The sequence below is a fragment of the Leuresthes tenuis genome, unplaced genomic scaffold (assembly GCF_036924035.1).
Source record: "Leuresthes tenuis unplaced genomic scaffold, fLeuTen1.0.hap1 SCAF_14, whole genome shotgun sequence".
Lineage (NCBI taxonomy): Eukaryota > Metazoa > Chordata > Actinopteri > Atheriniformes > Atherinopsidae > Leuresthes > Leuresthes tenuis.
The window spans coordinates 27,810,649-27,823,919 of NW_027325368.1; the positions used below are offsets into that span (position 1 = coordinate 27,810,649).

At 39.0% G+C, this 13,271-nt stretch overlaps 1 protein-coding gene across 3 annotated transcripts in view; it reads left to right on the top strand.

The window, feature by feature from the left end:
* The window catches only part of LOC140268626 (uncharacterized), an 85,088-nt gene extending 73,147 nt beyond the window's left edge, over nucleotides 1–11,941 (top strand). For 2 of the 3 annotated variants that reach the window (XM_072363557.1, XM_072363558.1), the window contains exons 9-10: nucleotides 244–1,730; nucleotides 7,935–11,941. In XM_072363557.1, coding sequence (XP_072219658.1) covers nucleotides 244–1,730; nucleotides 7,935–7,976 — 1,529 coding nt within the window. In that variant the 3' untranslated portion in view covers nucleotides 7,977–11,941. Of the gene's footprint in view, nucleotides 1–243; nucleotides 6,164–7,934 lie in introns of all 3 variants that reach the window. The other variant, XR_011907551.1, reaches the window with a different exon arrangement.
* Nucleotides 11,942–13,271: the final 1,330 nt, after the last annotated feature.

Consider the following 13,271-nt stretch of genomic DNA (forward strand, 5'->3'; position numbering starts at 1 on the left):
CTTAACTGTGCATAACATTAGACTGATGATCATTTTCAAGTAAAATGATTTTGGTTGTTTTATATTAGTTTCTTCAGAAGCTGATAATTAAACATTTTAGTGGACAGTGACAGTTCTGTCAAGTGTTTTAAAACCTTTAGGTTTTAGAGAGTTAGGATTTGGGTTCACGTCTTGTGTCTGAATGTTCTCACATGGGGATGCTTATACTTGTAGCTTTGACCTCTTGTTGTTTTCTTCTACTAGGTCTGAATTCTGATTCAGCTCATGTTGTTCCTGAGCACAGAGAACATGTCTTGTTGGAACCAGATTGGACTTGTGGCATAGAGCAAATTCATTATTTCACTTCCAGTAAAGAAACAGAATGGGTTAGTAATATTGAAGAGGATCCCCCAAACCCTGTGACTTCTCAGAACTCACTTGATTCCCAGAACCTTGTTGTTCAGTCTGACTTAGATCAGAACAGCTATGAGCCAACTAGTCAGTCTTCCTGTGACCCTTATGGCTTTAAACTCAGTCCAGAGCATTCTAGTCACACCCTCCTAGACCCAGATGATGCTGAACTGAGCCCAGAACCTACTGAAAATGTTATGAGCTTTGATCCTGCACTTTCCTTGTCTCAACCACATGCACTGAACTTTGATCCTTATGGGTTTGACATCACTGCTTCTCAGATGGTACGTGACTCTGACCCTTATGGCTTTAAGCTCAGTCCTGAGGAAGAGAATCAGGAGATATTGGACCTTTGTTGTCATGATAACCAGAGTGTAATGGGCCTTTATACCACTGAAAACAATGGAAAAATAGAGGACTCTAAGTATAGCAACCAGGAAATACTCATACCACATACTTATGAAAACCAACAACTGCTTGAAAATGGCGGCACTAATTTCCAGGATCTGCTGGACTGTAGAAACAGTGGAAACCAAGAGGTGCTTGAATTACCCAACCTTGAAAACAGGGAGCTGGTTATCCATGAAAACCAAAAACTCCTAGATTTTGCTAATCATGACAACCAAGAGATGGTGGAGCCCTGTCCTAATATCAGCAATGATGAACTACTTCATCGTTGTAATGATAATAACCATGAAGTGCTGGAACCTAGCCATGGCTATCAAGATAGGCTTAGCTTCTCCCATCCTGAAAATCAGGAATTACTAAATTTAGATAACCATAGAAACCAAGAACTACTGAATTTTTGCAGCAAAGAAAATCAGGAAGTGCTTTTAACAGATAGCCATGATAACCACGGACTTCAGGATCTCAAAAGCAATGAAAATCAGGATTCATGTAGCCATGACAAAAAGGAGGTCCCAGACCTGTTGAATAAGGAAATTATACCTGAAGCAAATAATCAATACATTGTTAAAGCAGAACTCAATCTCAGTTCCACCAATAACAGTTCAGACAGTGATTTGGCATCTGAAGATCTACAAAGACTGGAACTCAACAACACAAGTATCTGTGGTGCCATCACAAACACTGCTTCAGCTGACACTTTCACTATGGCTTCTAGCAACAGGTCAGCCATCCGGGACTTGAATATTTCTACTGCTCCAAACTGTCCAAGCTTGTTAGAAGATGATCTGGGATTAGTGTTTGGTGCTGGAGGATACATTGGCTGTCCTGATGTTGCTGATGACCTAGAATCCTGGGAGAAAAAGCAAGAAAAAACAGAAGAGGAACCAGAGCAACCAGTCAGACCAGTTAGGCCTCCTCGGCCATCTCTAAGGGTAAGTTGGAAACCATACAGCTGTAATGTTCATTGACTCTTTTATTACATTTCACATAGAGTTAGTCATTAAAAGAAATTACTTTTCTCATCACTTTCATTGCAGTTATCATAGTTTAACTGATTTTTCTTGCTTTGAAGCTGGAACTTTTGCACCTGCGTTTTCAGTGGTGTCAATTTAACAAATTTGTTTGTTTCATCATGAAAATGAAAAAAAGGTTTTATGTATTTTATGTGTTAACTTTACGTTCAAAACACTGTCATTTTATTGTCATAAGCTTCAGATACCATCTGCTGGTTGATTTTATTTTGTCCACCACATGAGCTGTAGAAGAAAAAATGTTGCAAACAAAAACTAAGATAACTAAAGTATAAAAATACTCAAATCATGAGATTTATGTGAAAAAATCTATATCTAACACTCAACCTTGTCTATGGAAATAAACCTCAACAGCACACCCGTGTGGGGAGGTTCTACTTTATACTGGAACCCCTAACTAGAAGACAAACCAACCTTAACTGGCAATCACTAAGTAACTAAATCAATATTCCCCCACAAGCCCACAAAACTCTTTAAGCGCTTTAAAAACATCTGGCTTCCCCTAACCCTGGTTTAAATGACAAATAAATTCCATTTGATTGGGGGCCTAGCAAAGGCACCCATTGTTATTGTTGCTTTTCCTATTATTCTTCTACTTTCCGCTGCAATTGAAGTCTATGGCAGCCCCTAGAACACTATGGTAAAAAGTTTTAAATTGGCACACGTATTCAGCACAGTGCCATGGGAAACGTCAAGAATTTTCATGCCCGAACAGTGAACTCTCAAGCGCCACCAACACTTCAAAGTTTGAAGTGCATTCAGCTGTATAACTTTGGACTCGTTGGTCCAAATTTCACAAATGAGGTACTGTTGGAATCCCTGGATGAGGTCATTGCACCCTATGACATCATTTGCGCCATATTGGATTTTCTGCCATTTTGAATTTTATAAAAAAAACATCAAAAAGCATTTCAGGTCACGCAGATTGTCTGATTTCCATGAGATTTAACACAGAATCTTCAGACTAAATGACCTCACAAAAGTCGTCGTATGGATTTTTTAATTTCGCTTCCGTTTGCCCGTAGTAGCCAATAAAACTTGGTGCTGACATGCCAAAAGAAGTGAGGCCATATCTCTGCGATGCATTGATGTTTCGATGCCAAACTTGGTGTATGGACTCATGACACACACCCCCCCCCTCCTCCTCCTCCCAATCAGCTGTATTTAAACTGTAATTGTTGCTATTTCTTGTAACTGATCAGTACTAACATGCACCACGAAGTATATTAAAATGACTTGGCTATTATTCAACTGTAGCTTTTCATGTTAATGCTAATGGAACTGCTATTGCTAACAAAGATATCGGAAATCATGCCACAATAGTATAAAACTCAACTTAAGGTGGTTTTAGTCTTTCTGAAGAGAAAGATGTTTCTCATAAGGTGGGATGGAAACAACTTTTGTGAATCAGAGAGGTGAACTACAAGGCAGGTTTTAATACTGCTAGGCTTTCTTTGAGTTAGCTGGCTCAACAAAATCTAAATCTCCTCTCAGAGATCACAGGTTCTGCAATTGAGATTAGAATATTTCTTTGTTAACTCAGGCTTTCCTCTTCAGCTTTTGTGAGTGCTCACAAGACATGGTTGTTTTGTGTCATGTGATGCTTCTTCCGTACATAGTACTCCATCATCTAAAATTTTATCCATTAAATGGACAGGCTGTCAGAATGAAGTGTGAAAGATTTCTGGGTGGCAACACCCATTCCGAAATCCCGCCATTCCGACATCCCGTTATTCCGACATCCCACCATTCCGACATCCCACCATTCCGACATGCAAACGTCCCACCATTCCAACATCCCACCATTCCGACATCCCGCTATTCCGACATTCAAATGTCCCACCATTCCGACAAGGCTTTCCATATAAGGAAATGTGCGTTACTCAACAGGTGAGTCCCTTCTTTCTGATCATGCAATTTATATGTTTAACATATGTTTACAGACAAGCGTTATTAAAAACACAAAGTCTCGGCAACTGGAAGAGGAGAAGCAGTCCGCGGTGGTTTTCAATCACACACTCCAATGCCACTTGTTTCAACTTCCGAAAATTTAATCCAGGAAAAAAAGGCTTACAAACATGGACCGAAACGGCTCCATAACACGCACAAGAATCCAAAAGAAACGAAAGTTAACTAAAAGAAAGCAAATAAACAGCATGAAGTGGTCAAAATTGGTTTTATGCATGCCTATGTGCGCCTGGCACATGCGTCTTCGGGCTCTCCCACGTTGGTTTGTGGATGAAAGCTATATGTTCAGCTGTAATGCCATGTAAAAACAATCTCTACATGATATTTACTCCCAGGTGTGACCAGTTAGGTCCTTAAGATATCAACAGGCTGTATAAAGCCTTGTGCAACGGCTGTGTGTTTGTGCCAAATGCGCATAGCCCATCCGCGCTTCCCAAAATTGGAGCGAGTACTCATAAATCACATGAATAACATGAATGAATTTTCTATGTTCTATGCTATCATTTCTCTCATCTCCTATTGGCAAGGCAAGGCAGAGTGCTCGCAACTGTGTCCTGTGCAGTAGCCGTGATATCTGTAATTGCAATTATTACTTTTGCATATGATGACAGCGTGCAAAAGACGCATGGGCTCTGTGGAGAGCTCGGCTCCAGCTGGCAGCTGTGACAGCTCACTGACACTGTATTTCTGCTTAATCAGTTTCAGTCTCGCCAGAGTTACATTAATATCTGTATTTTTATATTTGAAATTCAGGGGATTTTGATAATAGATTATTAAAGTTTGTTTGTGAGGCCTCTGTGGCCTCTGCATGTGCAGAGTTTGTGCGCCAAACTTTAGGGCGTATTTGCGCCGGCATATCATTAGTGCAAAATGTTTTGGGTAAAAAATAGGCTATTAAAAGGAACTGTCGGAATGGCGGTAGGTTAAAAAAAAAAAAAAACATACCGCCATTCCGACCATAGGAGGAAAAAAGTGTCGGAATGACGGGACGTTTGATAAAAAATTAAGTGTCGCTATTCCGACAATTGGAGACCAATGTCGGAATGGCAGCATGTAACCAAAATTTCTAAATCACCCCCTAAAAAACAAACACAAAAAACAAAACAGTTGCTTCATTGAAGACAAGAGAGCACAGCTCTCCGGACAACATTTCTGTCACGGCCTCGAGACACAAGTGCAGGGTCAGTTCAAGTTCAAAGATGTTTATTTAAATAAACAAAGCACAGCAAGGCAAGGCATGGCAGAATGAGGATCTCCTCACAGAGCAAATGAACAGGCTGTGAAAATCCTGAAGCGCTCTCCTCAGTAACAATGGCTGTGGAGATTGCTAATATGAAAAATTATAAAAACAAATCTCTCCAACTCAGGAGGAAAACAGAAAAGCTATGAGTGAATACAAAAAAAACTCTCACGCTCTCCTTTTGAGGCGGATTTAAACAAAAGACGCTCTTAAAAAACAGAGGCACTATGAAACTATCAACTTAAAGCTCGCCTTTAACGGTGGCACAAAAGGTCTTAAAGAACATGCTCATACCAATCGAATATAGATACAGTAAAACAGCACATAATTATGTTAACAAATGGCTAGTTTCACTGTGTGGAAAAGACTGGGATCATTCTTTTGTGCAAGGCAACATCAGACTTGACTTAAAAGGAGGTTCCCACCTGATTACCCCAATAACATGTTGGTCAGCACTGCTCACTGGTCTATATAGGAATTATAGGGAATTATTCACTGAGTCTGGTCCATTTTTTTTTAGCACAAGTTTCTTGTGTTTACTTCGAATACAAGTCTAGCATACCTAGTGACTGCTGTGAATAGGGCAGCTGACAACAAGGGAAAGACCATGTGACAGATTGGAAAGACCCCAAAGGTGTTGCCATTGGCTAGCAATTCATGGTAGCAGTAGCGAGGCCTAGCAGCTTTGTTACAACCAGTATAAGCTACAACAAAACTAAGAAGACTACCCCTATGGTCAGCGAGAGCAGGGGCGGAAGATGACTTACAGCAGTGTTTCTCAATTCCGCATCTCATGACCCACTGCCCTGCATGTTTTCAATGTTTCCCTCCTCCACCACACCTGATTCAAATGAATGGCTCCTTATCAGGCCGCTGCAGAGCTTGATGACGATCTGATCATTTGAATGAGGTGTGGTGGAGGAGGGAAACATCGAAAACATTTCGACAGAACCTAAAGATTTGCAGACAATCGAGGCTGTTGACATGACAAACTACCTGGTCCTTCAGACATCCTACTACACCAAACAGCAAATGAAACCATATAAAAGTATGGAAGCATATCATTTTTTTGTCAGCGGGTGGGTCCACAACCTCGGTAACAAACGGTCGTTTGGTCTTCACCAGGGTGAGTGTGTGGTCTTATATTGTTTTATGCGTTAAGACGTTAGCAGCTAGCATCTTCGGCTACAATGTCAACAAAAATGCAACACATCCCCTCGTCCTGTCCAGCATTATGGCAGCAGAATTGTGATCTGAATACCGTTTATGCCAAACACATTTGCTTTGCCAAGGGAAGCTACATGCAACACATCTTAACATTGACGTTAGTCTGACAGTCCTTTATGTTTCAAGGTAAACCCTCTCTGAGATCGAGCGAAACACTCGTGTGTCTGCTTCAGATCTGGGCTCATACCCGGGCTCTCAGCTGACTGTTGGAGAACCAACATAGCCTCTGCCCATTCCGACTGTCTTTGTTGGTTTTCCTTGAGATTCATTCTCTGCTCTTGTTGGGCGTAGTTTTTTGGTAACTGAGGTTGACCGTCGGAGCCCATTCTACAGACTCAACGTCACCCTAAGCGCTAGGGAAGCCTAAAAAGTCCCAATGAAATCCATATTAGACTACTGGTAACTTCGTAATCATTACTAAGTAAATGAGCATTTAACGACAAGCTAATGCTATATAAACACAGCCACAAAACCAAGTTAGCAAGCTAACATACCTCTGAAAAAGCGGTCGCTGCAGACATGGGCATTAGCAGTCTCTGTTCCTCCTGACCACAGACGTAGGTTTAAAATCCACTTTTTACAGCGTTGCTCTGTGAGATTTCTACATTTTTCACCTAGACATGAGGCATCTACATATATTATGTCTCACTATCTTCGGTATTCTAAAAAAAAAAAAAAATTGTTAGAACGATTAGAGCAACCGTAAACCACACAAAACAGGCATTTTTTGTCAGACGGCAGTCTAACTTATTTCACTTCCTGCCCTCGATCTGAATTGTCCGCTCTTGCGATGCAACAATATGAAGTCACGTGAAAGCAACCCATTCCGGTCAAGGGGGCATTTTTTAATTTTTTTTTTAATTTAAGATTGAACTCCATGGTGGGTCAAATATTTAAAAAAAGTAAATGTAGAATGTTAGTGAATCAACATTGTATTTTAGCTTAATTTGAAAATATTATAAATATGATAAATATCCAAATATTAACATTTAATCCAGTTTATTGATTTTTTTTGTCAGGTACTTCACATCCAACATTTATTCAATATCAATTATTTTACGATGTCAATTTTCAAAAATACTCCCAGCCAACATTTTTTCAGTCTGAGTTTGCTGTCTGGGATAACAAGGCAACACTCAATTAAAGTCTGTCACTTTTTCAAACATTTTAATCGAAAACTAAATATCAACTGCACTGACTAGGTTACGAGTTCAACCTAAATCACCATGGTGATCTAGCAGGTTAAAAGAGAGCCACATACATGGAGAAAAAGGATAGCAAAATGAGGAAAAAGTGCTCAGTGAATAATAGGAGGTCCTCCAGCAGTCTAAGCCTGTAGCAGCAGAACTATGGGATGTTTCAGGGTCACCTGAGCCATCCCTAACTACAAGCTTTATCAAAAAGGAAAGTTTAAAGCCGAATCTTAAAGGTAGAGAGGGTGTCTGCTTCCTGAAGCCAAACTGGCAGCTGGTTCCACAGAGAGGGGCCTGATAACTGAAGGCTCTGCCTCCCATTCTGCTTTTAGAAACTCTGGGAACTACAAGCAAGTGATGTATTTTTAGAAGGACAAAACTGTTTGCTAGATTATCATGTCCTGTAAAGGTCTATTCTTGGATATGCCATTGCTGAATGATTTATCATCACGTTTGTGTTATCTGTGTGTGTTTTAGGCCAAGGAAAAGGCCCTCGCCCAGGGCATCGACCTGAAGTGATCTGTCATCATTCAACGTCCACGTGGGGCCTGCCATATTTGCAGTATTGACATGAGAAATGCAACACAAGAAGGAACTATAATGGGAATTTAAGTAAGAGGATGAGAGATAAAGTTGACAAAAGTCACACAGGAAAAAGATATGGGGAAGGTGTAAATAAAAAAGAGAAAAGAAAAGGAAACTAGCATGGGACCAGTTGACTAAAATATTTATTGATTACTACTGCAGCCTTATTGGCTTATTCCTTCAGTCTGATTCCAGTGATTTATGGTAGCCAGAATTTTTAAAAATGAACAGAAATAAACAATATCTTTGATTGTGTTCTAACATAGGAGAAGTTATTCTCAGTTGTTTTCACCCCTGAAGAAAATTGTCAAATGTGTAACTGAAAGATCTGGACATGTGTTTTTCTAAGGGTTGTAACAGGGATGAATGGTCTGTTCTGAAAAAGATCTCCCCTATGATTTTGATTTCACAGCAATTTTAGAAGATGTGTAGTAAACTTTATCACATAGAAATAAATGTCTATATTAATGATATCTTGTGCTATTGTGATTTTGAAATTTTATTGTTAACTAGTAGTTTAGATCTAAATGGAGCTGTGGATTTTGATCAGGTTGTACAATGAACACATATCCACACTGATCAGTTACATAACAGTGCTCAGTTAATTTGAAAAGCCTCCAAACAGCAAACTGAGAAACATCAATTCACTACCACTACCACTTCTGGCTTAAATTATCAGAGATGATTAATCTTGCAAGTGATGTTTGCTTGGTTGGACCTGCAACTACACTCAGCAGGAATGTCACTGCATCCTAGAGTACAGAGTTGAGTTCCCACTCTGTTTGTTGGAGAAAACACCCATTTTCAGTGGGTGTTTGGCTTCTTTTCCAAGAATTTATCCAGTGAAAACCTCAACATTAAGACTAACTAATGGCAAACAATAGGATCATCACTGAGAGCACTGTCAGTTCACTGTCCTCAACATTTTGCTTTTTCCAGACTATTTACGAATAACAACACCAAAAAAAAAGGCATGAAGTAAATATTAGTTGTTACTGTCAAAGCCATCAATGCTAAAGTGTGACCAGATGAACATTCCACATCTGTGGAAAAACTAACACTGACATCAAGATGAATGAAAAAATTAATAAATGAAATCTATGTAGAGCAAAAAATTCTTCAGGATTTTGAGAGTATTTGTTTTCTGAGATGATTAATCTATGATTAAGATAGCCAATTTACTGCTGTGAAAAGATGAAAATTGCACACACACACACAAAGTCAAAACTTAACAAACCATCAAAAAAATTAAACGCTAACTTGTCTGTCAAGTTTCTAGTTTTGCATTTACATATACACATATATATCTATACACTTTTTATGTTGCCCACTGAGAGAGTTCATCTGTGTCTCTGCTACACTTTTTACATGCTTATCACTTATTAGTTTTATATGTTTTATCTATATATAAAAACAGCACATCAGAAATAATAATTAATACAGCAGCAATATAATTTACCTTCAATTATTAAAGTATTTTTTAATTGAATTGAGTCGAATATATACAGTATATACATACTACTTAAATATAAGCAAAACAATAGTTCACTTCATATTCACAGTGACATGTTTAAGCAAACACGTTCATGCTAACCTGCTGTCTGCACATGTTGACTGTGGGTGCAAATGGTGTAAAATAATCTATTTGTAATACCTGTAAGGGTACAATGACATTGATGCAGTAGTTGGAGCACTCGTATAGAAATTCTGATGGAGTGCTAAGCTACAGCAGCAGCCACTTCAAACTGCCTGTCCCAGTCATAGGTCACCTTCAAGCCATGGCGAGTCTCCATTCGTTCTATGCTAATTTTTCATATTTTACATGGCAATTACTGCAATTCTTCGGTGTCACTGAAAGATGATGCTTCCTCAAAGGGGAAGTTTTTTGTTATTTTTTAAAACCTGGACCTTATTTCTGGCATAAAATATGTTCATCTACTCATCAATAACATTTGTGTGAAAGTAAGCGTCCTCCAAACGCTATTTAGATCACTCAGGTGACATCTTGTGAGCTGGATCAGGTCTATATATAGACATAATATACTTATACGCCTCATGGCTAGCTGGAACGTAATCCAACGTCGCCACCAAAATATTTTGGTTATTTTACCATATATAATATTATATCATCGTAACTAACGTTACTTACCTGTAACGTTATTACAGCAGGAACTGGTTCTCTCTCTCATTGTCTCGCTGTTTTTTTTTTCTTCTTCATATTTTGAGGGTTTTCCAGTGATACAGGTTTGTCCTTCGTCATTTCGTTTGGGTTCAGAGGATGTGTTCTGACTCGGTGAGCACATTGCAGAAACCTATTTGGGAATTGAGAACCATCATTTTATGCTTGTGTCATTTTGGTGTCTGCATCTCACAAAATAAAACTGCAACACATCGCAAAATTAACTACCCTGGAGTTACAGACTGCCAGCATATGCAAGAAGCTGTGCAAAACAGTTCTTTTTCAAGGGTTTTAGCTCCCAGCCCCAGTTGCAAGCCTAACAGGGTAGTGTAAGATGCTGAAATGACCTGGAATTACAACACTTACTTTTCTAGGCCTTCAAAAAAAATGCACTGAGCTGGTACAGTATATATGGGAGCTTGTATGTAAATGTGTTACAGAAGGGTCGTGAGTGTGAGAGATAGAAATAAATTCAAATTAACAATCAAACTTGTTTCTTTATTGAAACATTAAATTATTTAATTTATACATTCATCAATATGCCATAGCCTACCATATGTCTTTGTTATTTATTATTTTTTATGTTTTTGGAATGATTTTATTTGCCTTCTTGTGATTTTATGTAGATGTAAAGCACAATTGCCTTGTGTACGAATTGTGCTCTACAAATAAACTTGCCTTGCCTTACCTTGCCTTTGTTAAAGAGCATCAAACAAAGTCTTTCAGCATGAAAGCACATATTTTTAATATGTGACAGTGTTCTGTATCATAACTAAATCTCTGATGTTTGTAACAAACCAAACCCTGTGAAAATCCGGTAATAATTCAGGGAGTTATGATTATTGTAGTTAGGGATATACACCTTCCTCGGTCAAAATAAATGCAATGGGGGGGCACTGGGGACCCATCCAAGATGGTGTCCGCACTGATACGTCAGCTCCAATAGGCAGTGTCAGTCTATGGAGGCGTCAATGTATATTATGACTATGGCTATTGGGGGCTATCGGGGGGTTATCAGGGGCTTTCTACACATGCGTCTAATTGGATGATTGGAATCGGCTATCTTCACACAGAGTTTGCTACTGCTAGTTTTGTGCAACATGGCAGAATATTTATCAGATTTTGACGACATGGACGACTACTCATTCATTCATTTGTCTTAAAGTATTGGTGAAATAAAGACAGATAATGGCTTATTTAGAGGCTGTGTTGTCTATGCCCTGTTCACTCCCGTTATATGGATATATGCAGATCTCGAGTGATATAAATAGCATCCGAAGTACGTCGACTTTCACTAAACTGTTATCAGTGAGTAGATGAACGTATTTTATGCCAGAAATAAGGTCCAGATTAAAAAAATATGTACTTCCCCTTTAACAAAAAACTTACCATATAAAGCCATGGCTCATTGTGCATACAATGTTTTGCTGGCACCACAGCCAAAGTATCAGGTCTACTGTCAAAAAGATGCCTTTTGCAAATCCAAACACCAACATCAACAGTACTTCTTTATTTCATGTCTGCATCAAGTCATACAGATAATAAAACAATCACAAGTATTTGTGTTTCTGGTAATCTGAAACTGTCATGATTTTCAAATAATTACCTTTTAATGTAGTCACCACCTGTGAATTTTCTTTGAAAAGACATTCCAAATTTGTTCAAGAGATGTAATTTGAAGGGATATCTGAATATGTTAATTAAATGTTTACAAAATAAACTTGCTTTCTTCAATACATTTGTGTTTACATATACATCCTAAAAACTGTATTTTGTTTTTATTTTACTGTATTTACAGGCCATAGAACACAACATATGTTACACATATTGCTAATTATTATGTTTTGAGAAAATATAAACAAGTTAGAATTGTATACTTTCCCTTTGGGATAGAGTATCTTTTATTTAATTTTTCATTTTTATGAATATTTAGTTTACATCACATGGAGTTACAATGTGGAAAAAAAGAAGTTTACCAACATTTTTCAAGCGTAAATGATTTTATGTTGCAGGCTACTATACCATGGTGATACAATGTTGGACCTGTTGAGCATAGCTATTCTCAGTACACAAAATATCATCTTCAAAGACTAACATTTGCAAAACAGAACAAACTATTTATTCAATTCAATTTTCACTTAAATTCAATTTAACTTTGTTTATCCATACATCCATTTCCTATACCGTCAATCCGTCAGTCGGGTAGCGGGTGGGCTGGAGCCTATCACAGCAGTCGTTGGGCGAAAGGCGGGGTACACCCTGGACAGGTCGCCAGTCCATCACAGAACTTTGTTTATATAGTGCCAAAACACAACAAATGTCATCTCAAGGCACTTCAATGGTATGGTCCAATTCAATCCAATTAGAGTCCAGTCCATTGTAATCGCAATCCAATCAAATCCAATGAATTAAACAAAAAATAATCCAATTCATTCATACAAGGGGGAGCTTTGTGGTGGTAGCCTTTAGGGGAACATCTTTAGAGTTAAGCCAGACCTTCTGGCCAGGAACATATTGAGGAGCTGGTGATCTATGACAGTCAGCTTGGCGACAGTTCTGGTCAGTAGTATGCTGAAGCGCATCACGGACAGTGACGCATGTCTGCTGAGCATGTTGAAGGTGATGCTGGACAGAAGGAACATCGAGGTCACCCTCCAGCCTGGGGAAGAGAGGTGGTTGGTACCCCAGTGACCTCTCAAACGGAGAGAGTCCAGTAGTTGCGGAAGTGAGTGAATTATGGCGGATGGTTGCCAGAACTCAGGCAGACCTTGGCCCCGGGGCTGTAACAGAATGTCCTCCAAACCTGGGAAATAAATTGGGGACTGCGATCTGAAACCATTTCAGTGGGGATGTCATGGAGTTGGAAAACATGGGTGACTAACAGATCCGCAGTCTCCAATGCAGAAGGAAGCTTCTTCAGTGGAACAAAGTGAGCTGCTTTAGAGAAGTGGTCAATTATGGTTGTGTGAACTTTAGAAGACGGTAGACCAGTAACAAAATCTAAAGCAATGTGTGATCAAGGTCTCTCGGGAATAGGCAGAGGTTGGAGG